The sequence below is a fragment of the Syngnathus floridae genome, chromosome 22 (assembly GCF_059516105.1).
Source record: "Syngnathus floridae isolate MCC-2025c chromosome 22, RoL_Sflo_1.0, whole genome shotgun sequence".
Lineage (NCBI taxonomy): Eukaryota > Metazoa > Chordata > Actinopteri > Syngnathiformes > Syngnathidae > Syngnathus > Syngnathus floridae.
The window spans coordinates 4,010,589-4,032,446 of NC_142434.1; the positions used below are offsets into that span (position 1 = coordinate 4,010,589).

The window sequence follows — 21,858 nt, forward strand, 5'->3', positions numbered from 1 at the left end:
AGATGAAGTCCAACTCTGCCTCAAAGGTCAGTTAACTGCTTTTTGGTTTGTTTTGATTCTAACGTTACACTAAATCTTTGGTTCCTAGGTCCTTGGTATGAACCTTGTTCTGATGGATTTCATGTACATCATTTTTGTTCCATTCACCTGTGCTTATGATCCCTATTCATTTAGGACAAATACGACAGGTGAGCTCCATTGAACATTTTTGAAAGGCATTAATTGAAGATACCTGATATTCATTAACCCGCCAACTTGGATTGGTGCTAACTGCGCTAACTCTACTAACTGCTTCCAGATTTGGAGTTTACCTACAACAATTCCATCAACGTGACAGGAAACATATTCGAGATGTTCGTTTTGATCGGTTGCCCCTTGCTGTTGACCTGCATGTGTATCGAGCGCTACCTGGCTGTGGTCCAACCTGTGCTGTACCTAAAAATGCGAAAGAGGGAGTACTACATAGGGGTCTCCAGTGTGGTGTGGATTATCACATGGTTGTTCTGCCTGGCTTCAGGTAAGTTTGAGTATCTAAGTAAAATAATTGTAATTAATCCTGGTCATTGCCACACACCTTTAGCTCCATCAGTAATGGTGGGAAACAGCACCCCCTTCTGGTGTGGAGTATTTACTAACAGAATTGTTACTCCGCACCATCTCACATTTCTCCAAATATTTACAAAATTGAGGACGTTCAGATTTTGATTTTCTAGTTTCGATACACTCAATTTTTTCGCAGGTATTATCAACGACTTGTCCGTCATGCTACCGCCGGTGTGCATTGTCGTTTGCTGCCTGTTCTTCATCATGTTTGCCAGCCTCATGGGTGTGGTCCTGTCACTTCGTCAACAAAGCCCGGCATGCACAAGTGGCAACAAAACCATCTCACCCCTCAAGAGACAAGCGGTGGGGAACGTGCTAAATGTGGTGATCCCCGCGGTGATTACCTACACGCCCGTTTGCGTCATGATCCCGTGTCTTTTTTTGACCACCTACGGTCCCCTGGAATTTAACCAAATGCTGTGCTACACTTTTCAGTTGTGTCAGTTGTTTCCGAAGTACGGCGTGCTCATTGGGCCTTCGTTTTACCTCGCCAAGTACAAACAAATCTTTTGTGGGATGGCGAAAACTAGCAGTGCACAGAGAATTTTATCATGAGCAGCTTTTGGGTTTACATTCCGGGAATACCGTATTTTCCGCACTATAAGGCGCACCTAAAAACCTCCAATTTTCTCAAAAGCCGACAGTGCGCCTTATAATCCGGTGCGCCTTATATATATATATATATATATGGACAAAATTTTAAAATGGGCCATTCATTGAGGTGCGCCTTATAATCCGGTGTGCCTTATAGTGCGGAAAATACGGTAGTTGAATATGTGGCAGAGATTCAAGAAGAAAAAAAATACACATTATATATGGGATCCAGTTTTGATGACTTAGAAAGCTCCATGAAATCAATAAAGTTTTCCTCATTTAAAAAAAAAATGTCTGGTGTGTTAGCTTTGCTAGCTTAAGTGCAGAACATCTGTCTTACTATGTCGACTGATTTTTTTTGTTTTTTTAATTTTACTCAGAACAAAATGGAACTCAATTCCTACAAAAAAAAAGTACTTTACTTCCAAATTGAACTTTTAACTCCTTACAGCAGAAACATCAACAACGATTCGCACGTACAAACAGACAAGACACGCTTTCTTCTGATAACGGGTTCGAAACCGACATTTTTTTTTTTTCAAAGCGGTTTTCCAAAGCCACATCGCATTGTTGATTCTACACATTCAAAAAACACAAGGCAACACAATCACATTATGTTTTTTTCAAGATTCAAGGAGCCAGTGATAACCCGTGAAGTTTGCAAGAGCTGGATGGAGGAAGAAAGAAGATTTTACAAAAAAAATAAAAATCTCCCTGCTGTTTTTCTTTTTAATCCTCTAAAATTATTTTTAGTCTAGCAAAGGAGTTCGGGTAGAATCGAATGGACTTTTCAACGCAGTGGTTTTATGTGACCTCAAAAATACTTAACGTTGCATATTCTCAGTAGCAAATTTGTTTTCATTCACAAAAGGCTTTTTGCGGTATCGGGACATTCAGCAACATACAAACAAAGCGACGCTATTAAATAAATTGAAAGTAGCATCCAGACAACAGAGAAGTTGCTAACGTGCCTTTCAAAAATCTCAGTAAACATCGGCATACTAAATACTTTCAAGTCTTTTCCCGTCCGTACGTTAAGATATTTTTTTTAAAGTTATGGCCCCATTTGAAGTTGAAATATTCTTCCAACATTCTATACATTAAATAGAACAGTTGATTTTTAAAATTAAATTGCTGCTGCTGCTGCAACCCGACATTTTTTTTGTTTTAATTTCTTGACGGTTTGAAATTTGCTTGAATGTGTGGAAAGCAGTAGTAATGTTAAGTGGGTTGTAAATTAAGGCCTGAGGTATCATGTCCATTTTTGCATACTGCAAAGAGTCTTGAATGACTCCAATGTAAAAAAAATAAAAATACAATTGGTGATGGGCTATTAAAAAAAACAAATGTTTAGCAGCACTGCAGGTCTGTCAGATTTTTTTCCCCATAGTCAAGCCAGGGCGGGGAAAAATAAAAGTCTTTCGATCCCACCGGAAGACCCGACCACTTCAAGTGCTGTTTCACGAGCCTACGTGTTTTTTTTTTTTTTTTTTGTGACGTGTGTCTCAGAAGGGCCAGTGTAAGTCATCAAAGTCCCCCGACTGCCCCATGTTTACGTCCGTCTCCAGTAAGCTCATGATGACGGCCATGGCCGCTTCGTCGTTGCTAAAGCTGCTCAGGCCCGGCACCAGCATGCTGTCCAAGTCCTGCTGGGACGGCTCGCCTGGGACACGTAAAAATACACAGCTACAAGTCGGGCTTAATGTTCCCTGTCTGGACACTAAGGACAACTGTTGGATGATCTTTTCAAGATGATCATAAAAGGTGTTTTATTTCTTAAGCATTTTTCACAGTATTTAATTTATATTTGCAGTTAATATATATATTTAAAATATTTAAATCCATTGAATTTTTTCTGTATTTCTTAAAAATATTCAGAGAAATATTGTCTATTTTCTATACTTTTGACATTTCTATATATTTTTTAAATTTGTACATGTTTTATAAAATTAATTAGTGATGTTTGCAGTTAATATATATATTTAAAATATTTAAATCAATTTTATTTTTTCTATATTTCTTAAAAATATTCAGAGAAATATTGTCTATTTTCTATACTTTTGACATTTCGATATATTTTTTAAATTTGTAAACCTTTTATAAAATTAGTGATTTTTAAAAATATGTTCCATTTTTATTTAATGATTTTATATATTTTGATTTTTTTTTCCACGATAGGGAGGTAAGCATTTTGTCCAATTGGTTTCATCTGTGCAGATAGCATCTACGAATGATCATTATAATAATAATTATATTTTTTTGTCATATTTATTCTGATTGCTCTTGTCCTAGATTCCTCATCACTTTTTCCAGAATTTCTTCCTCTTCTAATAGGATGACACAGTACCTGCACTTCCCGAAACACTGGGAACCGCCTCAATCTTCAACTCGGAAGAACTTCCTGCATCCTCCTCTCGGCTTGACAGCTGCAAAATAATATTTAAGCAGAATATTAGGAATAAGTATGAATATCTGGCCGGCATGTTTAGAGTAAATCACTCACACTTCCGCTTGCTTGAGGGGATTCTGATACACTCTGGGCTGCACCAAATGGGCTGGACACTCCGCTTGATGGGGATGAGTTGGCCCTGAAACTAAATAAACATTCTGCACATGCTCACAGATTTACCGGAAAATTTAATCAATCTAATTTGAGCAGGAATTACCTGTAGGAATCGATGAGTTCATTGGCAATTTGTGTACCGATACTGCCCGCGTAGATCATTTTGCCCACACCACTTGTGAGGCCTGGAATAATGTGTAACTGTTTTGATTCTTCTGCTGGAAAAAAAAAATATTTAAAAATAAATAAATAAAAAAGAAAACATATAGTGTCGAGAACGAGATGATTTTGGTACCGTGAGGAGCTTTGGAGCTGCCTTCTGCCTCGTCATCTTTTGCGTGACTGGGCCCTCTGCTGGTGAAAAGAAGTAATACAAGCAGTGGTATATGAAGGCAATAAAAGTGTGGCAATAAAAATGAGACGTGGATACTTACGGGACAACGCGGTTTAACGACACGACGAACTCGACCTCTTTGGTCCATGGGTTTGTAAAACTGAACCACTGACTTTGGAGTGAAACGTAGTGACCATATTTTGTTTTGAACTTGTAGCACATTGTCTCCAGCTTCTCTTTGCTGCGGAGAACTGTAGTGACAAAGGAGAGTGTCAAGAAATGTGCAAAAAAAATATAAGGTTGAAGCAATGACCGCTGAGCGTAAAATAATCTTATATGGGGTGTGGCCTAGTAAGCGTGTGAGTATCTGGGTGTGAGCTGTGGTCAATAGCAGCTCCTTGCAAGTGTTCTAATGTTGTATTTGGGCTTGACTGTTTATCCTGAGCAATAAACGGCCAAAAGTGAATTTTGGAATTTAAAAAAAAGAAAAAGGGTGTGAAATACGCGGGAGGCAAACTCAAGCTAGCAATTGTAATGCACATGCTAGAGTGGGCTAACTCAATTTCTGGCATTTTGCTTAGTTGAGGATTTAATTTTTTGGTGAGATATATGACAATTGTTTTTATTTTGGACAAAAAATGTGAGCTCAGTATTTAATAATACAAAACATTAAATTTAATAGTCTAAAATCCCATCAATAATTAATGGAAGACTATCAATAACATTCACTTGTACTACTTACTTTCTGGGTCTTCTATCAATCTCTGAGTCTGGTTTCATGGGCACGGCCATCTTGGAAATGGAAGCTGGCCCAGTGTTGGAACTGATGAATCAGGAAAAGTGTAAAAAAAAATAGCCTGCCTCCTATATGTCCAAACTGGAACTTCAACTAGCATTTAACTTAAAACTGGATGAAATTTGAATTAGCCCACTCAGTGGTTGGAAAATTTTGGGTTAATTTGATCAAATAGTTTATTAGAAACCTTTTGCCTGATGCTTTTGAATGCCCAGAATTCAAATGCAAGACACCTTTGCTCCATCACCTTGCCTGTGTTTTTCTGCCAGGTGCTGCAGGTCATCCTGGTGGAAGTACTCGTAACAAGACGTGCCCAAAATTTCTTGGGGGAGGTAACCAATGACAGTTGTCGCTCTATGAGTGTATAGATAAAAAAAAAAAAAAAAAAAAAAAAAGGAGGCTTTAAATAACTAAGCCATCAAATCATGGGGGATTTGAGAATAGAGGCGGGACTCACTGTTGCTCTACAAAAGTGAACTTCCCGTCGATGGCACAGCGAGTGACGAACTCGGTGGGCTTGACTTTGACGTCTTTGTGGGGTTGGCGGGACACGTGGCCCTGCACGCGGCACATGGTCACCAGGCAGCTGAGGCCCGAGGCGTCCTTCTCGGTGTCGCCTTCCGAGTCCTGGTCGCTTCTGGGCCAGCTGCGCATGTATCCCGTGCAGTGGAGGGTACAGTATCGGCTCGAGTCTAGAGACGCACAAGTGTGTCCATTTTGACTACATACTAAATGGTCTTCTGAATACTTTGTATTATTATTATTATTTATTTATTTTCAATTATTATTATTATGAAAATAATTTTATTATATATAAATATAATAAATATTATATATACATAAATAAATATAAATATATTATATAATTATATTATTTATTTTATTTATTTTTAATTATTATTATGAATATGAAAATAATTATAATTGATTGTATGTATTTAAGTGTTCAAAATAAAAATTCCATTTAATTTAGGTAGTTTCAAATAGATGGCGCATAACTTTAGTAGCTGCAGTTCCAATATTCCCCCGCAGAGGTCGCTGCTTCCTGTTCTCTGTGCACAATTAACTATAAGGCAGTACTTTGTCCGAACCGCCTTCTGCTTCATTTACTTTGTGGTTATACAATGCTATAACATTGACCTACTTCAATGTTCCTTCCTCTTTGTTTAATCAACATTGTTAGGAAAAGGGAAACATCATTCATGGTGAGCCTCCATTCATGTCCTTGCCTGCTTTCTTTCCATTAATCACTCGTGTGGGCTAATATTTTGTTTGGGAACTTTACCTTGACTTGGCAAAGCAAACAAGTGTGATTCATTCAGAGAAAAATCTATGAGGTCCTCGTTCATATTCATCAGAATCATATTTCGACCATTTGCATTGGCCCATCTGGCTAATTATGATCTTTATACAATCATTTTATAAATGGTGATTACGTATGCTGTGCAGAAATAATGGATAATCGACATGTCAGAATACATTATTGAGAATAAAATCTATGCCGAGAGAGGCTATTATCTTGACAAACCTTTCTTAATGGAAGCAGTGGGCAGTAAGCGCTTGTCCTTGTGCTTTGCCTCCACTCGATTGTGCTTCATACGGCAGAAGAAAGAACGCCTGGCTCCGGTGGACAAGTGAGACGCCGTGACGGGCGCGTCCGCATGGACTGGGACTCCGGCTGAACCGGAATAAAAAAAAAATTCCATACAGCTGCTGACAGAGGGGAGTCGGCTGGTCGTCATGACGACAAACTCACTGGCAGCGTCGATGAGACGTTGGTGAGGGTTCAAGTCGGACGACGACAGCTGCTCCTTCACCTTGCTGATGTCTTTGGGGTGGATGAGGTCGAAAAGACTTTGGCCTGTCAGCTCAACCTGCAAATATATTCAATATTGCTGTTTTGATTGAAAAAAAATGAAGCATGTGATGGAGAGTGGAGATATTTAGATTCATGCACACACCCTGCTGAAGCTGAGGATCTTGGAGACGGATTCGGAAATAAACAAAATTTTCCCTCGGTCGCAACTCACAACTAACAGGAAACCGTCTGCAACCTGCAACGGGTGTATAAAGCAGCATTGAGATTTTTATTTTTTTTTTATAGTTGAAAAATCACTGAATTGAGGCACGCACCCAAAGTAAAAGGTGTCTGAGGTCGTCATGAGGGATGATGGAAGGCTTGCGGGCGGCAGCGGCGAAGGCGCTGCTCGACCCAGCTGGAACGAAATGAGAGTCAATTTAAATTCCCAGAATAGCTTTGTGGCGTGCCGTACCTTTAAGGGCTTTTAAGTGCTGCACGGCCTTGCGCAACACGGTCAGCTTGTCGAGTTTCCTTGGCATGGGCTGACAGGCGGGGATCATGGCGGCTAACTCGTCGATGAGGTTGTTCATTTTGTCTCGCCGCCGCTTCTCAATTTGACGGTGAGGTTGCCTAGAATGACTACACAATGAATATTGTTCGCCCTCTGGTGGCAACTCTGTGCCAAGAAATTGTTGAAGTGAGTTAAGGAGATTCATTGAGACTAGCAGTACTTTGTCGCCGTCTGGTGGTAGCGAAAGGGAATTACAGCATTACAAATTTAGGGGGGGTGGACATTATTTTAATATAAAATATAATATGAGCCTGTGGTTACAAAATACCTGAAGCATTTCATTTTGGCTTGCTGATCATCTTCTGATCTATAAAAGAGAACACAAAACAATATATAATATTTATAAAAGAGAACACAAAATAATATTATATTTATTTTATAATAATTTATAATATAATACAATATATATATAATATATTTATTTTACAATATTTATTTATAATATCACAATAAGTGTGTCCATGAGTCACTCCAGAATTAAATTATAAAATAAATAAATCTGTGTACCTGTCAGGGTCTTCATCCATTTGGAAGTCAAGACTCTGGCTGTTAGATCACACGACATTTTAGGATATTGACCCGTCTTAGGAATCAATTACAGTTTTTGTGTGCTCGTCTTACTGGACAAGGGCGTCCAATGTGTCCTCCACATCACCCTTGCGCTTCCTTGGCAACTCGCCGGCAGGCGGCAAAGTGTTAGCTTGGCTCGGCCCTTCCTCCTCCGCGTTGCGACCTAGCAAACACACACGTACGCACAAACCTTGAGTCAGCCTCCCGCTTCTATTATTAGCGAATGGAAGCGACAAAAATAAAAACGAATTGGCAAAGAAGCACCAATACAAATTTATTTGGACCCATAATTGAAGGAGCATGAGCAGGATTACATTTATGTTAAATGCAAATGTATTGAACCTAAGTACAGTTCAGTTAAATACAACTGAACTATACTTGGGCAGTGATTCATTTGTCTGCCACTAGAGGGAGCACATGTACAACAGAATCACTGCAGTGCTGGTAAAATAGTAATTACTATAAAAATCTTGCTAGTCTCAACTATGTGTCAATCTTGAAGGCACGTGAAGATAAATTGGATTTGGGGCTATCATTTTTCCTAAATCTTATTTAAGGTTGTAATACTGACCTACTTTGCTCGGCCCGACTCAATTTTTTTTTAGAAAAGTCTTGATAAGTGACGGAAACGTCGACCTTCACTGACCCACATTTAGTTTTTTTTTCCACTTCATTTTGCACCAACCCTTCAACCAATATAGCACCGATTATTTTCATTTTCACTATAACTATTGACATAATTTTCATTCATCCCTTCTGGGGATTTTTTTGGGTCATCAGTGACGCAAAACGGGGAACGTGGGAGCTGGCTGGCTCACTCTCTTCCGCCCACGACACTCGCTCACATCGTTTTCTCGGGCCCTGCTCTGCGTCATCGTTTGCCTCGAACGCGGGCCAGGTGCAAACGTGCCATCGGGACGAGCTGCCATGTTGTGAGTCATGCAGCGAATGCGACACGAGAGAGGGGACCCGAATAAACAAAGCAAAACACAAAGGAGCATGCATGATATGAGCTTTATCTTATGGATTAGTGCATCTCACATGAATAACTATGAGGTATTTGGGACTGGGAATCAAATAAAACGCTTTCACAGAACTTTTTTTCATCCAGATAAAATGCACCCATTTTTGGCAACATAAATATTTTGCTTCCTGTTATCATTAAAAGGGCATTATAAAATAATTTCAACATGTTTTTACTGCCCTCCCAGCTGTTATTAAGGGACCCACTGGTGTGTGCGTGTCCTTTTACTAGATGCAGCTTTAAGCCTCGACACAAAGTACAGCATGTTCTAGGTTATTTCTAGATAACACAACGACTCTCCAAAGCTCTCCTACGTTCAAAAAGTCACGCAAAAACTTACTTTTATTTTTTATTTTTAAATCACTTGTGCTCGGAGGTCACAAAAGTGACTAAGAGTACACTTCAGCCTTTTGAACACAGGAAAAACAAGGCCAAAAAACCTCAGCAAAATATTTAAAAAGTAATTCGCTTTTGTTTCACATATTTTAACATTTAACAACGTAGAGATAATAAAATATATTCTCAAAATATGAGTATTTATTGAGTTAGACAAGAAAATAATGACACATTTAATATCGTTTCTCAATTTTGTCGACCTCTGTTGGTGAAAACGAGGAAGTGCCGCTCCACTGATCTACTGACCCACTTTTTCTCGTGCCCGCACGTGACATGTTTAAGCTCCTCGCGGACAGTTAAATCAAAGTAAAAACAAATAAATTCGACAAGTAAGCACGATAGACATTAAAAGATCCCCCAAAGGCAAATATATCATATGTAGTCATCTATTAAGGACGTTATGTCGTCATGGTTACAATCACGTGCCGACGTGAGGTATGTCGGACAAGCAAGGCCATCCTCCCTCCCTCCCAACTGTATGATGCGTTCCGGGACTGCTAGGAAGTCGGAAAATTCCGTTTTACAACTTTCAAAGAATGCATTGTTGTCGTTTAAAATTAAGGAAAGCAGATATATAATTTAACTCTTTACATTTTTTCTCTTTATGACGCTGGGGGAAACGAGTGATGCAGTTTACTGAAGTTAATTTCAGACGTCCGAGTGCTCTGGAACGCAGCACAAAGACAAGCTTGTAGTACGAAATACTGAATGGGAAATCTTACCGGCGTTTTTGTTCTCGTTTTATTTTTATTTGACGCAGACGGAGTCCAACTAAAATTAACATATTAATTACAAGAAATGTAGGCTATGACGTTACTAAAGTTCCCTGCTGCCCAAAATAATTAAATTTATTTACATGAACGTCTTAAATCTTGACACTTTGTCAATTAAAACTATGCCAAAGTGTTTAAAAACTATATCATGAGTGATAAATCACGCCAAGCTAATGTATTTGTAAATTCATAGGTGCCCCTTACCTGCCAAGCGGTCCGCGGTCCCCCCGGAGCCTCCGTCCGACATGGCCGAGAAATAGGAGCCGATGTCCGGGTGAAGGCTTTACGGTGCACCGCGGCGCATGTGGAGGAGCCGAGCGAGAGAGGAGGGAGCCGCGAAAAGCCGGCGACTTGTATAATTGACTTCATTTTTGTCTTCCCCTCCCACTCTTTCTTGCGTGTGTGCGTGTGGATTTTTTTTTCTGACAAAGGAGGCGGAGTGGGTGTGGGGTGAGGTCGAGAAGGACAGAAACGTGAGGGACAGGACAGCCGCGTAAACGAAGCGTGCGACAATTTTCGCCCGTTTTTTTCCGCTTTCATTCAGCCCCATTGTGATGACGTCACCGCCGTGCCATTGATCCATACAATTTTAATACCAATCTTTTTTGTTTCACAAGTGAACATTCTCTTACGTTTTTAGGAGTTCCATAAATGCAATTTTTAATAGCCTACGTATTGATTTATTACTGATAATCATTTAAGTTTATTTAAAGTTGATTTAGTTCTCCAAATTATTTGGCGTGACCTGATATGCCACGGCTGTGTTTACGTGCCTGCAGATCTTCGTCGAAAGCAGCCTCGCGGAAGTAAGAGGTCTCACTCTGCCCTTTCTCCAGTCAAAAAAATCGTGCATTGATTCATAAGCATTTTTTTCCCTTCATTCATTTTCCATCTTATATCAAACTAACCTTGTTCTCTAAATCCTTCCCGTCCTTTAATAAGTTAATTGAAAAAAAAGTTTAAACCTATTATTAGGCCTACACTGTAAGATATTCATAGAGGATTACGCATTCTCCAGTATGATCATCACATACCTATTTTTGATTTAAGATAAACTACATTCATCATTAGCACACTGGGACAAAAAAAAAAAATCAGATTTTAATTGTATATGAAAAAAAAGTCAAAGCGATTAGTCATCTTTTCATTAGAGGATCTTGGTGGCTCACCTACATCGCGTAATTTGAGACCTTTGTACGAGACTTTACATAAGAGCATCGGCTGCACGTGCCGGTCGGGCACGTGTTGACCTATATATGATATAACTTGTATAACTTTGACTCGTTAACCCATTTAAAGGGAAGGGCGTCTGGAGAAAGTACTACGGCGTCACGTTCGCCAGTGGAAAACACATCATCATCACCATCATGTCATTTTCGTGCAATGTAGATGATTAGAATGCATGTTGAGCTATTTCGACTGCGCGACGTCATTTTATGAACAGCAAAAGAAAAATGGAAACATGCAATGAAACAATGATTTGCTATTACTCACCATGGAAGAATGTCAGATTTGAAATTCAGTTCAAGGCTATGACGAACTTGATATTCAATTATATCCACTAATTATGCGTCTAATAATTAGTTTACTTTATTAGTACAAAGTGAAAATTATTTTTGTATTTATTAAATTATTTTGTACTGTGTGTGTGATTCTACTACAATACATGAAACATAACATTACCACCAAAATGTTTTGCATAAAAAAAATTGATAGTTTATTCAAGCACTTATTTATCCTGAGTTCAACGTTTTTTGTGAAACAAAACAAAAATCCCTTTAAATGGAATAGTTACACTAACATCTTAGTATATTTGTAGTCAAAATATACTTGTTAGCATGTATTAGCGTATTTATACTAAAAAAGAAACTCGATGCACTCAATGTTTTTTATTTTGCCATGTTGTCGACATAAAAAGTTACCATGTGAATATATGACTAGCATTTCCCCTGTGACCTTTTTCACCGAGCTACAAGAGATAGAATACAAACACGTCATCACATATATAACCCAACAACACTGTCCTGACTTTTCATAGTTACTTTTTTTTCTTTTTATAAGCACCTAACACAAAATGAGACTAGTTTGGTCCCACTACAGTAACAAGGTTTTATTAACATTTGTACTCCTCTAGGTCCTTTTTTTTTTACTCATCACAATAATTCATCTCACAGTACTGTCCTGTATATCCCATATAATTTTTTTTATCGTAAGCGTTCAAGGAACAACACTGAACAAATGACAAAAAAAATTAACACACTTGCTTTTCAATCACAAATGACACTTTGGGGCCATTTTTTTTTTCTCTCTGTGTACTCATTTTTGTTGCCAGTGTTTCGATAGCAATGGCTGTGTAATGAGTTAATTTGCACAAGTGTCATTTTTTCAGTGTTACTCCATGAAAATAGTCTTTAAGAATCAACTTTGTGTTTATAAGTGACCTAAAAAATATGTAACTTAGTATTCTAATTATATTCAAAGGGAGTAAAATACAAGGATTAAGATTTGATCCAGACACATACAAATAATAAATAACGCTAAAATATACAAATTGTAATTTATACATAAACTACACTAACATTTCAACAGAATGACGAAGTCCTCCATTTTTTTCTGCAGCAGTAGCACCACCGTGTGGTGTAAATGGGAACAACTTTTTTTTTCCCCAAGACAGTGATTTTTAACACCCTGGAGGTGTGTGGGATTGTTGATGTGATTTATGTTAAGGTAGTTTGAGGTTAAGTGCATCAAGCGTGAGCTACATCTGGATTCACGGTCATGTGATGATCTTTGGTAGCTTTTTTTTTTCTTCTTGTACGAGCTGTGCAACTTGAAGCAGAAGTCAAAGGTTAATATAAAAAAAACAAGGATGCATATGGAGTGTCAAAAATGAAGATATTTCCACTGTGTTCTAATTGAACGCAACACACACAAGGCATCTTTGTCATCTACTGTTTGCTTTGACACACATTTTTTTATGAGGATGATTTCTTATCAATGCCATAAAAATACTGTCATTTCCCTCAAGCAACAGCTGCATCAACTTTATTGCTTCGTTTTGCCTGACCTAAAATCTATATTGACTTATTTTACTTTCCAGACAGTTTCATCGACTTTTCCGCCCCCACAAGATTAATAACATTGATACAATATTATTGACCAGTTATATGCAAAGGCACTTCGAAGAAGGAAGTGAATTGATTGGACCTCGTCTGATTCGAATTCAAAGTGGGCGGCAATATTATAGAGATAGATAAAGCCTGTAAAAGCGAAGTGACACATTACACACTTTATATTGGGGGGGTGTCATCGAAATCAGCACGAGGAAGATCCCAGCATGAGTTGTTCCGCTTTTTGGGTGATAATAAAATATGAAATAATGGAATTACACCCCGGGTTCCTTAAAGCTACTGCTGTTTCTTCAAGCCTTTTTTTATTTACCCTGTAACACCTAAAGACTTACCCTTACACATTCGGAGGCAACTAACTACAGAACTAACATATCAGATGGATTAGTAGTGTTTTTTTTTTTTTTTTTTTTTTAAACACGTTTCCTGAGATATATTTAACACAAATGAGAAATACCCTATTTCCTCAAATTGTGGGCTTGAAAAGAGAAATTATCCGGGTCAATGAGTTAATACTAGTCATCTATGGATAATGAAAATTAAAGACTGCCACAAGGCGGCGACAAAACTCCACTTTTCTATTGCACAGCGGTTTGCCTGGTCAAATAGAAGGTTTGTCATTTTGTTGGTGCAAAAATGCCACAAGACTGCATCAAAGTACTACTTTTATATTAGATCACGCTTTGAAAAGGCCATTTTTGTAAACAATGAATTTTACATTTGCATTTTTGTGAGTAAATTGAACCAAGCTCATCATTAGTGATGATTTATTATTTTTTTAATTATCAATAAATGTCCTTTGGATGCATAAATGTACATTACTAGTCCTTTTTACCAATCCTAAATATAGTTGAGTCTACTGAAGCAAAGTCCACAATTTGAGGAAATGCACTATCGTGGATGGACGAGCATAAAACTCATGCTGAAACCTTCCGCAGTGCGACGGCAGCTGACGTTCAGTAGCGAGTACTTAGTTTTGAATACGACCTTGTTCCTAGCGACCAGTGTTCAAACTATTAAGCAGTAATTGGCACGCCGGTTCGCGCGTAGCATACAACGCAAACCCACCAGAGGTAACGTGGTAACTTAACTTTTGGCGGCAGAGCAGAGCTTAAGAACTTGGTGGGAGGGGCGAGGGCGGTTACACTGAGGGGCGGTTCGGCCTTCAGCACCAGCGGGGGCGTCCGAGAGCCCGACCCTGTTACATCCGTGAATGTCTTTTTTTTTTATACTCCCTGTTAGAGGCTGTCAAGCCTTCCCTGGCTTTATATATGTGGGGATGGTCCCTCGTTGAGTCAGGCCCTCGAAGCGTTTGTAAGTATAGTTGAGGAACACCCAATCCTTGGACTTGAAGTCTGGTTCTGTGGTGTTGGCTGGGTGGAGAAATAGAAGCATTGAAGCAGCGGCAGAGTTATTCGAAAAATAATATGGGGAAATGTTTCAGACCTGGCTGGAGGATATCCGATTCCGGGAACTCGTCAAAATTGGACGTGTCGTCGATGCTTTTTATTTCGATGGAAATAGCTGCGGGACGCTCTCTGTTGGGAATTGTATTCATATTTAGAAAAAAAAAAAAAGGGGGGGGTGTATTAATGAAATCAAAACGTACCTGATGTGCTCCCAGTCCACAGGCTCAAAGAACTGATGGCTTTTGATCTCCTCCACGCTGCCTGCCCCAACTCTGTTTTCAGCATCGGTGCAATACCTGAAGCCCAAAAAAATCCATCACATTGCATTTCCTGATTATAAAATAAATTTTAAAGACATCATATACCTCAGTATCATGTCCTTGGCTCTTTCCGAAATGGGGACTTCAGGTGGAAACACAAGAGTCTCCTTCCAGTTCATCACTTTCCTGTAGGTCTCCTGCGGCGTCTCCGAGCAAAATGGCGGATAGCCTGAAGAGAACCTTTTTTTTAAACACGTCTTTTCCCGTGGATGCAAAATATACACGCTTTACCTATTAGCATCTCATACATGATGACCCCCAGGGACCACCAGTCACACAGCTTGTTATAGCCCGTCTGCATGAAGACTTCGGGGGCGATGTAGTCCGGCGTGCCCACTGTGGAATAAGCCTGAAAATTACAAGACACGTTAGCATTTAGCATTTTTTTCCTCTGGCTATATTAAATGACCGACAGGGGGCACTACAGCATCAGAAAACATTTACCAGCTGTCTCCGGTTCTTCTTCCAGGTTTCTGCTTTCCGCTTGGAGTTCATGTTTTGGAAGGCTGCAGAAACATGAAAAATACATCAATTGCAAAACCTTCCACTTCAATCAAAATATCAAAATGAGAAGTGTGATACTAACAAAAGTCACTGGGTGGGTTGTGTGTGAGGTTTCTGTAAAATTCTGTCCGGTGGGCTTTCTTCAGGCCGGTACACAAGCCAAAATCAGATAACTTCACATGTCCCTGTTAGAAGAAAAAAAAAAAAAAAAAGATGAGTGCAAACTTGTTGAACGACATGCCATCAGATCTCAGATATGAGCAGAAACTCACCCGTGAGTCGAGCAGCAGATTGTCCGGTTTGATATCTCGGTGGATGAAGCCCAGTTGGTGGATGGAGTCGATGGCCAGGACCGTCTCGGCGATGTAGAACTGGGTGGCCTCTTCGGACAGGGTGTCCTTCTTCATCAGTAGCGTCATCATGTCGCCTAGCAACCAGTAGGTAATGTTTTATTTCCCGTGCATTGAAGGTGTGAGCGTAAGACGCACCTCCGGGAAGAAATTCCATGATGAGGTAGAGGTTCCTCTTGTCTTGGAAGCTGTAGAACATCTTCACCACCCATGCACCATCTGCCTCCACGAGAATGTCCCTCTCGGCCCGGATGTGAGCCACCTGCTCTTTCTCCAGCATGTCTGCTTTTCGTAAAATCTTCATGGCGTAAATGTGTCCGGTGTCCTTTTTCTGCACCAAACGTACCTGGACAGAGAAGCACGATCAACAGACTAAACAAAAAAAAAAATGTTTTCCATCATACCTCTCCAAAAGCACCACGCCCGATGACCTTAAGCGACTCAAAGTCATCCAAACCCAGCCGCGTCCTCTTCAGCCTCAGAAATTCCGTCTCCTTGCGAGCATGCTGAGAACGCCGCATCACTTTCTGCCAACACAGAAAATATCGATGGCAAATATTATTTTTCATCTAAAATATCTAAAGCATCTTTTCACAGCTGTACCTCCTCATCTGGCAAGCCCTCGTCATCCATGGCCTTCTCCAGCTTCTTCTGCCTAGCAACAGAAATTAAATAGTGAGACTTGGGCCTGGAAATTGTTTTTAATTTAAAGCAGAAAAAAACTAATCTCGCCTCGTCTCCCGCTCCTCGTGCTGGGTGAGCAGCGTGCTGTAGAAGTTCTCCAACGTCAGTTTGGCAACGGTCACCCGTTCACGGGTGTGGTTGCTCATGGAGAGGGCGGCTGCCGTCCCTCCAGTCATGGCCATGCTATCCTGTGGCAAAAACACAGAAAGAAAAAATGTCAGTCTTTACAAGAATGTGGTAAAGAAGGAAGCGGGGCGGGGGCATACATCATCAAAACCTTTTTTGCCAGGATGCCAGTAGAAAAGTATGATTGGTCTTGATTAGATCATAGAGATTAAAAAAAAAATACCTCTGTGGGGCTGAGATAAGAGGCAGTATTTGGTCTAGACGGGGCCACAACAATCGGCCAAAAACAAGACACTTCCTGATTTGCTTGGAAGGAAAAAAAATAAATCAGTGACGCTTGAATGGGGAAGTTTGTGTTGAGGGGTTAATGGGACGCAGTTGTGCTGCTTTACCTGACCCAAAAAAAATATTTAAAACATTTGGTGTGACGTATCCATGCCATACATAGTGCAGACAAGAGGCCGACTCATGCACACACTCCACCCTTAAAAGGACTTTAAAGAGACCTGCCAGGAAACTTTCCATCCCTGAATGAAAGAGTCCAGTCATGACACTAAGGAGAGGAATGAGCTGCACTCACACGAGTTAAAAAAAAAAAAAAAAACACCAGTTGGAGGGGAAAAAAGCAGGATAGAGCAGAAATCCTCATTATTGCATTTATTTGCAAATACATAAAATCATCAACTGTAAACTTTTTTTTAATTACAAGGCTGTATACAGTATTATATTAGTTTAATTATATTATTATAGTAATATATTACATTGGTAAAATTTCTGAAGGAAGCAAGGAAGGAAAACACGTCAAGGGATTGAAAAAAAAAATGCCTATGTAAAATAATAAAATTATTTTAATCCACCACGCACGTACAGAGATATTATATAGCTCGCTACTGGTATTGATGACTTTTTTTATTTTCAAAGATAAATAAATATTTAAAGGGTTATCTCATGCCTGTTATATTCCGTTTGCGCCAGACTAACAGGTTCCATTAGCAAACAGAGTAAAAATAGCCAGTGCTTTTTAAAATAACATGGGCTCAACCTACCTCCGTGTCCTGCTCCAGAGTCGATTATTGTCTGGGCACCAGCCCCACGAACCAGGAGAAAATAAAATAAATGGAGTTAAAGCGTCTTTTCTGCCTAAAATGTAGGCAGAAAAGGCTGGAGGCTCCAATTATTAAGCTAACTGTCACCCTTAACGGGAACGCCACTATACACAGTAAACACAGCTGATATCAAAAACAAAACATGGCTCATTTCCTCAGCCGAAGAAAGAAAGAAAACATCCAATTATATTTTAAAAAATATATATCTTCATTTGTCACCCTCTGGTTTCTGAATATGGCGGCTGATCTGTCTTTAAGGTGCAAAATTGGGAAAAGGTAGCTTAGGTTTCCTCGGACCGTCGGACTCATCGGTCGCTGCAGTTACGCAATGGCGTAGCTTTGGAGTGACGTCAAGTCACGCCAATCAGCGGGAGAGAAAATGTAAACGGCCAATCACGCGGGGAGGATTTTGGAGGATGAAAAACGCTCCAGCCAATAGAAAGCTGGGATCCGCCCCTTCATTTGGACGCAGATTCATCAGACTCGTTTGCGCGAATGAAAGAAGTCACTGTTTCCAATGATTATATTCTTGTTTAACTACTATTATTATTATTTTTACATAAAACAATGAATTAATTTAGACATTTTTATTGAAAATATAGTTCCATCCTTCTACTTACAAAGCAATTGAGGACAATAAAAGGTCATTTTGGAGTTTTACGTTCTTGACTTTAAAATGGAAAACGTGAAAATGACGTAATGGCTTAGGAAAAGTCTATATTTGGGCAACTTCTTTTTTTTTTAATGAAAGAGCAATGATGTCAGTATGCATGGATGAGGGGGATGTGGGCGTGACTTGCTGACACTTTATTTTGGGTGTGGTGCTAAGCACAGAAGGCTTTTTTAAAAGTCCAACGTCAACATTGGCCACCGAGCTGTGACGTGCCTTCTATTTTTAGTTTTTTGGGCCAATAAACTCTGTCGCCCCTTAATGTGTTGTTATTGAAGGTGCCCCAAACATGATCCACATCACTCTTCTCCTTTTCCAGCTTGACATTTTCCCAAAGCTATTTAAGTACTGCAAATAAAATCTAAAGAAAATGCCAATTCCTATTTTTTCCAGAGAAGAAAGTTTTAAACGTAAACATTTGCTTGCATGCTACAAACTACAGGAACACATTTGGATAAACAACTGTTTAGTCAAACTTTATTGACCAAAAATGGCCATTAGAGCATAGCATCAGTTCGTGGTCATAAATATTTACAAAATCAATATAGAAAACATACAAAAAATGAACTGCAGCCAGACTATTTTTTTTCCAACCCAAGTAAACAAGTCTACCAGTGTGAAGTGATCAAATATGGCTTTTTTTTTTTTTTTCACCCGACAGACAGATCCAGCATGGGTTTTGAGGCTCGTGGCTGAGTGTTATAAATAATACGGTAAGTAAGATGTGAAAAAAGATGGCAGGTCAGGATTCAGCAGGCGAAGTCTGGCTGGGGGCGCCATTGCGGGTGCGCAGCTGAGATTGTGCAATGTCCGCCAGGGCACTCTGGATCTTCTCCAGCAGCATGTCACCCCGGGTGACCACCTCTTTCAGACGGGCCGCCGCCTCGTGGTTCTCCTCCTCCAGTTGCCGCAGACTGGCCGCCTGGTGAATAGAAGCACAATCGTGTCACAATCTCGATTTGTATTATTGTATCTGTTAACCACTAACCTGCAGAGCTGCCGTGGACTCCTCGCTCGGCAAAGAATCAATTAGCACGTCCACATCTTTAGCTGTCCTGGCAATGAGGGCTGCAAACAGCTGAGCGTATTCTAAATGTAGAATGACATTTGTTCATTGTTTGAGTAAAGCGTAACTTATTTAGTGTGCATTTAACTATGCAAGGTTATTTATAACTGAGAAGTGATGAAGGGCAATACACTATAATTACTTGTTTAAATATTTTATTAACTATGTTTCACGTTTGCTTAGTCTGTTATCCGATTGCATATAAATGTAGAAGTTAGTAAAGGCAATGGAGAACTTTTAGAAATAAAGCACCTTCAGTTTGGTTTGCAGGCTGATCGTTGTTTATCGACGTCTGAATGTTACTAAACGAGGCAGGCGGAGCACACTGTTGCAGGACACCGATGGCGTTACAAAACTGATCTGCAAGCTTCAAACACAATTGCATGGGTTATTAAAACACGTTTACGAATCGGGTATGGATCAGAAATATGCATAAAAGTTTAGAAATAGCATACCGAATTGACAGCATCTTGTAGCTGCGTTAGCCTATCCGCCATTTTTATTATCTTCTTCGTTTATCAGTGAGCAAAATTCAACTCGATAGTGCCACCGTGTGCTTCATCGTTTGTATTAAAAAATATATTTATTTATAGTAAATTATATCTGCAGTACTGTAGCAAAAAACAGAACAATGCTTTATTATTATTTTCCATAATTTTGCGATATTTTGTTATCAAGGTTTTGTGAGTTCTATTTGTAATCACGCGAGATTATACGAGACGTGCGTGCTGCCATTAAATTCCGAAGAGTTGACGATACTTGATAACATTTAGTTGGTTATAATCCCAGTTAATCATTTCAAGACTCTGTTTTTCAACAACGAACCAACTCTGTAAACCGTGCCACCGCGACGCGACTTTATTTTTAACGTGTTAACTTGGAATAGAACGAGGAGGCACGATTTTTGACCTATTTATGTGGACGAGGTTGTGGCTGTAGCTAATGCTAGCTACCAAATATCAACAGGAAGTAGCAACCTAGCTAAAAGCTAATGTCTTGCACTTTGAGCTCTCCAGGTAATATCGATGTTATTGATTCCACCGAGTTAGAAACTGTAGTGTTGTATTCTTCTCGGTCTAGTAATAGATCGCCTCGTTTATATATCAGACTTCTTCAATTTGCGCCACTCTTGGTTCCTAATAGTGTGTTTGTATCTATTCAGACATGAATTGTACTTTGGAAAAAGTCCTGGCCGATGCCAAATCGTTGGTCGAACGGCTCCGTAACCATGACAACGCTGCAGAGCTGTTAATTGAACAGACAACATTTTTAAATAAGCGTGTGGATGCCATGCAGCAGGTAGGGTGTTTTGTTGAGGGAATTTTGAGTGATTGATCATTTTTAATTTGTTTTAATTTACCAGTATCAAGTAGAGATCGACACACTCAACCAGGTTGCACGTCATCGGCCTCGATCCAGTCTGATCCTGGGCATCCAACAGGAAAATCGTCAAATTAGAGCTCTCCAGATGGAAAACAAAGGTTTACATGGAAAAGAGTAAGCCATTTTATAACTTTTGTTTGTTTTAACTAATCCTGCTCTTACTATCTGTGCAGAGCTACGGACATCATTGGAAGAACACCAGTCGGCGCTGGGGCTCATCATGAACAAATACAAAGAGCAGAGGTCCAGGCTGCTCATGGCCAGGAACCGAGATGACCCCACCATTGTGACACAACTGAAGGAACAGCACACAACAGTCAGTTCAAACTGGATTAACCTCGCACTAGCCAGACGACTCATAATTTGATTTCCCTTCACAGGAGCTGCAAGCGCACGCTGACAAAATCAACGAGATGGCCTCTGTGATGAGGAAAGCCATCGAAGTGGATGAGGGGCTGCTATGTCAAGATGAAGAAAGGATTAAACGGCTCGAGGTAAAAGCGAAGGACCGTTTCTCTCTTTAAAAGCTAATTAATAGCATCACGTTTCTGTGCCGTAGCTGGAGAACAAAGGACTGAGAGAACTGCTCGGAATCAGTCGCGAAGCCTTCCTGATCCTGAAGAGAGAAGACCCATCAGAAGCCATGTCACTCTCACCGCCGCCACTGACCAACACTGAAGCCACCTTACAAAAAAGCTAACTGGACTTCCTATCCACGCTTCCACGTCTTTGGGATGCACCAGTTTTCCTCCATGGTTCCACCATCAATCACCCTGTGCATGCCTACTGTATCACCCTCCTCCAGAGCTGCAATTGAACAATCACTTGTCATTTCTTTTCTTTTTTTTTTTTTAGCTTGGCCAGTGTGGCAAGTGAAGCCTGTGGCACTTGCAATAACTTGAAAGTGTGCGTGAGATTTGAAAAAAATTGTGTGAGCTAAAATAAATATGATTATCAAACACAGTATTTGTTTTTTCCACTGCTCTGGTTGACAGACAATAACACAAGCAAATTAATCTGCCTTAATAAATCTGAATAGTGAAATAAATAAACGTTCTAAACTAAAACCACAGTAATAAATATTTTT

At 39.7% G+C, this 21,858-nt stretch overlaps 4 protein-coding genes across 11 annotated transcripts; 1 reads left to right on the forward strand and 3 right to left on the reverse strand.

Moving 5' to 3' along the window:
- Window positions 1-1,594: 1,594 nt before the first annotated feature.
- Window positions 1,595-11,105, reverse strand: LOC148379300 (basic helix-loop-helix ARNT-like protein 1). 8 transcript variants are annotated; one of them, XM_088366446.1, is made up of 17 exons: window positions 10,934-11,105; window positions 7,884-7,995; window positions 7,770-7,808; window positions 7,531-7,569; window positions 7,164-7,330; window positions 7,024-7,106; window positions 6,852-6,944; window positions 6,647-6,764; window positions 6,419-6,568; window positions 5,348-5,582; window positions 5,138-5,244; window positions 4,195-4,345; window positions 4,056-4,114; window positions 3,864-3,978; window positions 3,701-3,791; window positions 3,545-3,623; window positions 1,595-2,860 (listed from the first exon to the last, which is right to left on the reverse strand). In XM_088366446.1, exons 3-17 carry the CDS (start codon window positions 7,787-7,789, stop codon window positions 2,703-2,705), a joined length of 1,665 nt encoding a protein of 554 aa, XP_088222572.1. In that variant the 5' UTR covers window positions 7,790-7,808; window positions 7,884-7,995; window positions 10,934-11,105; the 3' UTR covers window positions 1,595-2,702. The 8 variants fall into 8 exon arrangements, with proteins under 8 accessions (XP_088222572.1, XP_088222571.1, XP_088222569.1 ...); XM_088366445.1 differs by lacking the exon at window positions 10,934-11,105 and adding an exon at window positions 10,230-10,525 and having other exon boundaries at window positions 3,701-3,785; window positions 3,864-3,975; window positions 7,164-7,321; XM_088366443.1 differs by lacking the exon at window positions 10,934-11,105 and adding an exon at window positions 10,230-10,525 and having other exon boundaries at window positions 3,701-3,785.
- A 794-nt stretch (window positions 11,106-11,899) lies between these two features.
- Window positions 11,900-17,989, reverse strand: LOC148379301 (serine/threonine-protein kinase 38-like). The gene is made up of 13 exons (XM_088366294.1): window positions 17,593-17,989; window positions 16,469-16,608; window positions 16,340-16,391; window positions 16,141-16,263; window positions 15,875-16,082; window positions 15,659-15,813; window positions 15,469-15,571; window positions 15,327-15,388; window positions 15,114-15,231; window positions 14,928-15,051; window positions 14,763-14,858; window positions 14,600-14,691; window positions 11,900-14,526 (listed from the first exon to the last, which is right to left on the reverse strand). Exons 2-13 carry the CDS (start codon window positions 16,600-16,602, stop codon window positions 14,402-14,404), a joined length of 1,392 nt encoding a protein of 463 aa, XP_088222420.1. The 5' UTR covers window positions 16,603-16,608; window positions 17,593-17,989; the 3' UTR covers window positions 11,900-14,401.
- A 788-nt stretch (window positions 17,990-18,777) lies between these two features.
- On the reverse strand, window positions 18,778-19,984 carry med21 (mediator complex subunit 21). Its single transcript, XM_088366302.1, has 4 exons — window positions 19,844-19,984; window positions 19,641-19,755; window positions 19,311-19,411; window positions 18,778-19,244 (listed from the first exon to the last, which is right to left on the reverse strand). The coding sequence occupies exons 1-4, from the start codon at window positions 19,883-19,885 to the stop codon at window positions 19,065-19,067; spliced, it is 438 nt and encodes a 145-aa protein (XP_088222428.1). The 5' UTR covers window positions 19,886-19,984; the 3' UTR covers window positions 18,778-19,064.
- A 111-nt stretch (window positions 19,985-20,095) lies between these two features.
- fgfr1op2 (FGFR1 oncogene partner 2) lies at window positions 20,096-21,734 on the forward strand. The gene is made up of 6 exons (XM_088366301.1): window positions 20,096-20,404; window positions 20,551-20,687; window positions 20,752-20,869; window positions 20,945-21,087; window positions 21,152-21,265; window positions 21,331-21,734. Exons 1-6 carry the CDS (start codon window positions 20,380-20,382, stop codon window positions 21,469-21,471), a joined length of 678 nt encoding a protein of 225 aa, XP_088222427.1. The 5' UTR covers window positions 20,096-20,379; the 3' UTR covers window positions 21,472-21,734.
- The last annotated feature ends 124 nt before the right edge of the window (window positions 21,735-21,858 follow it).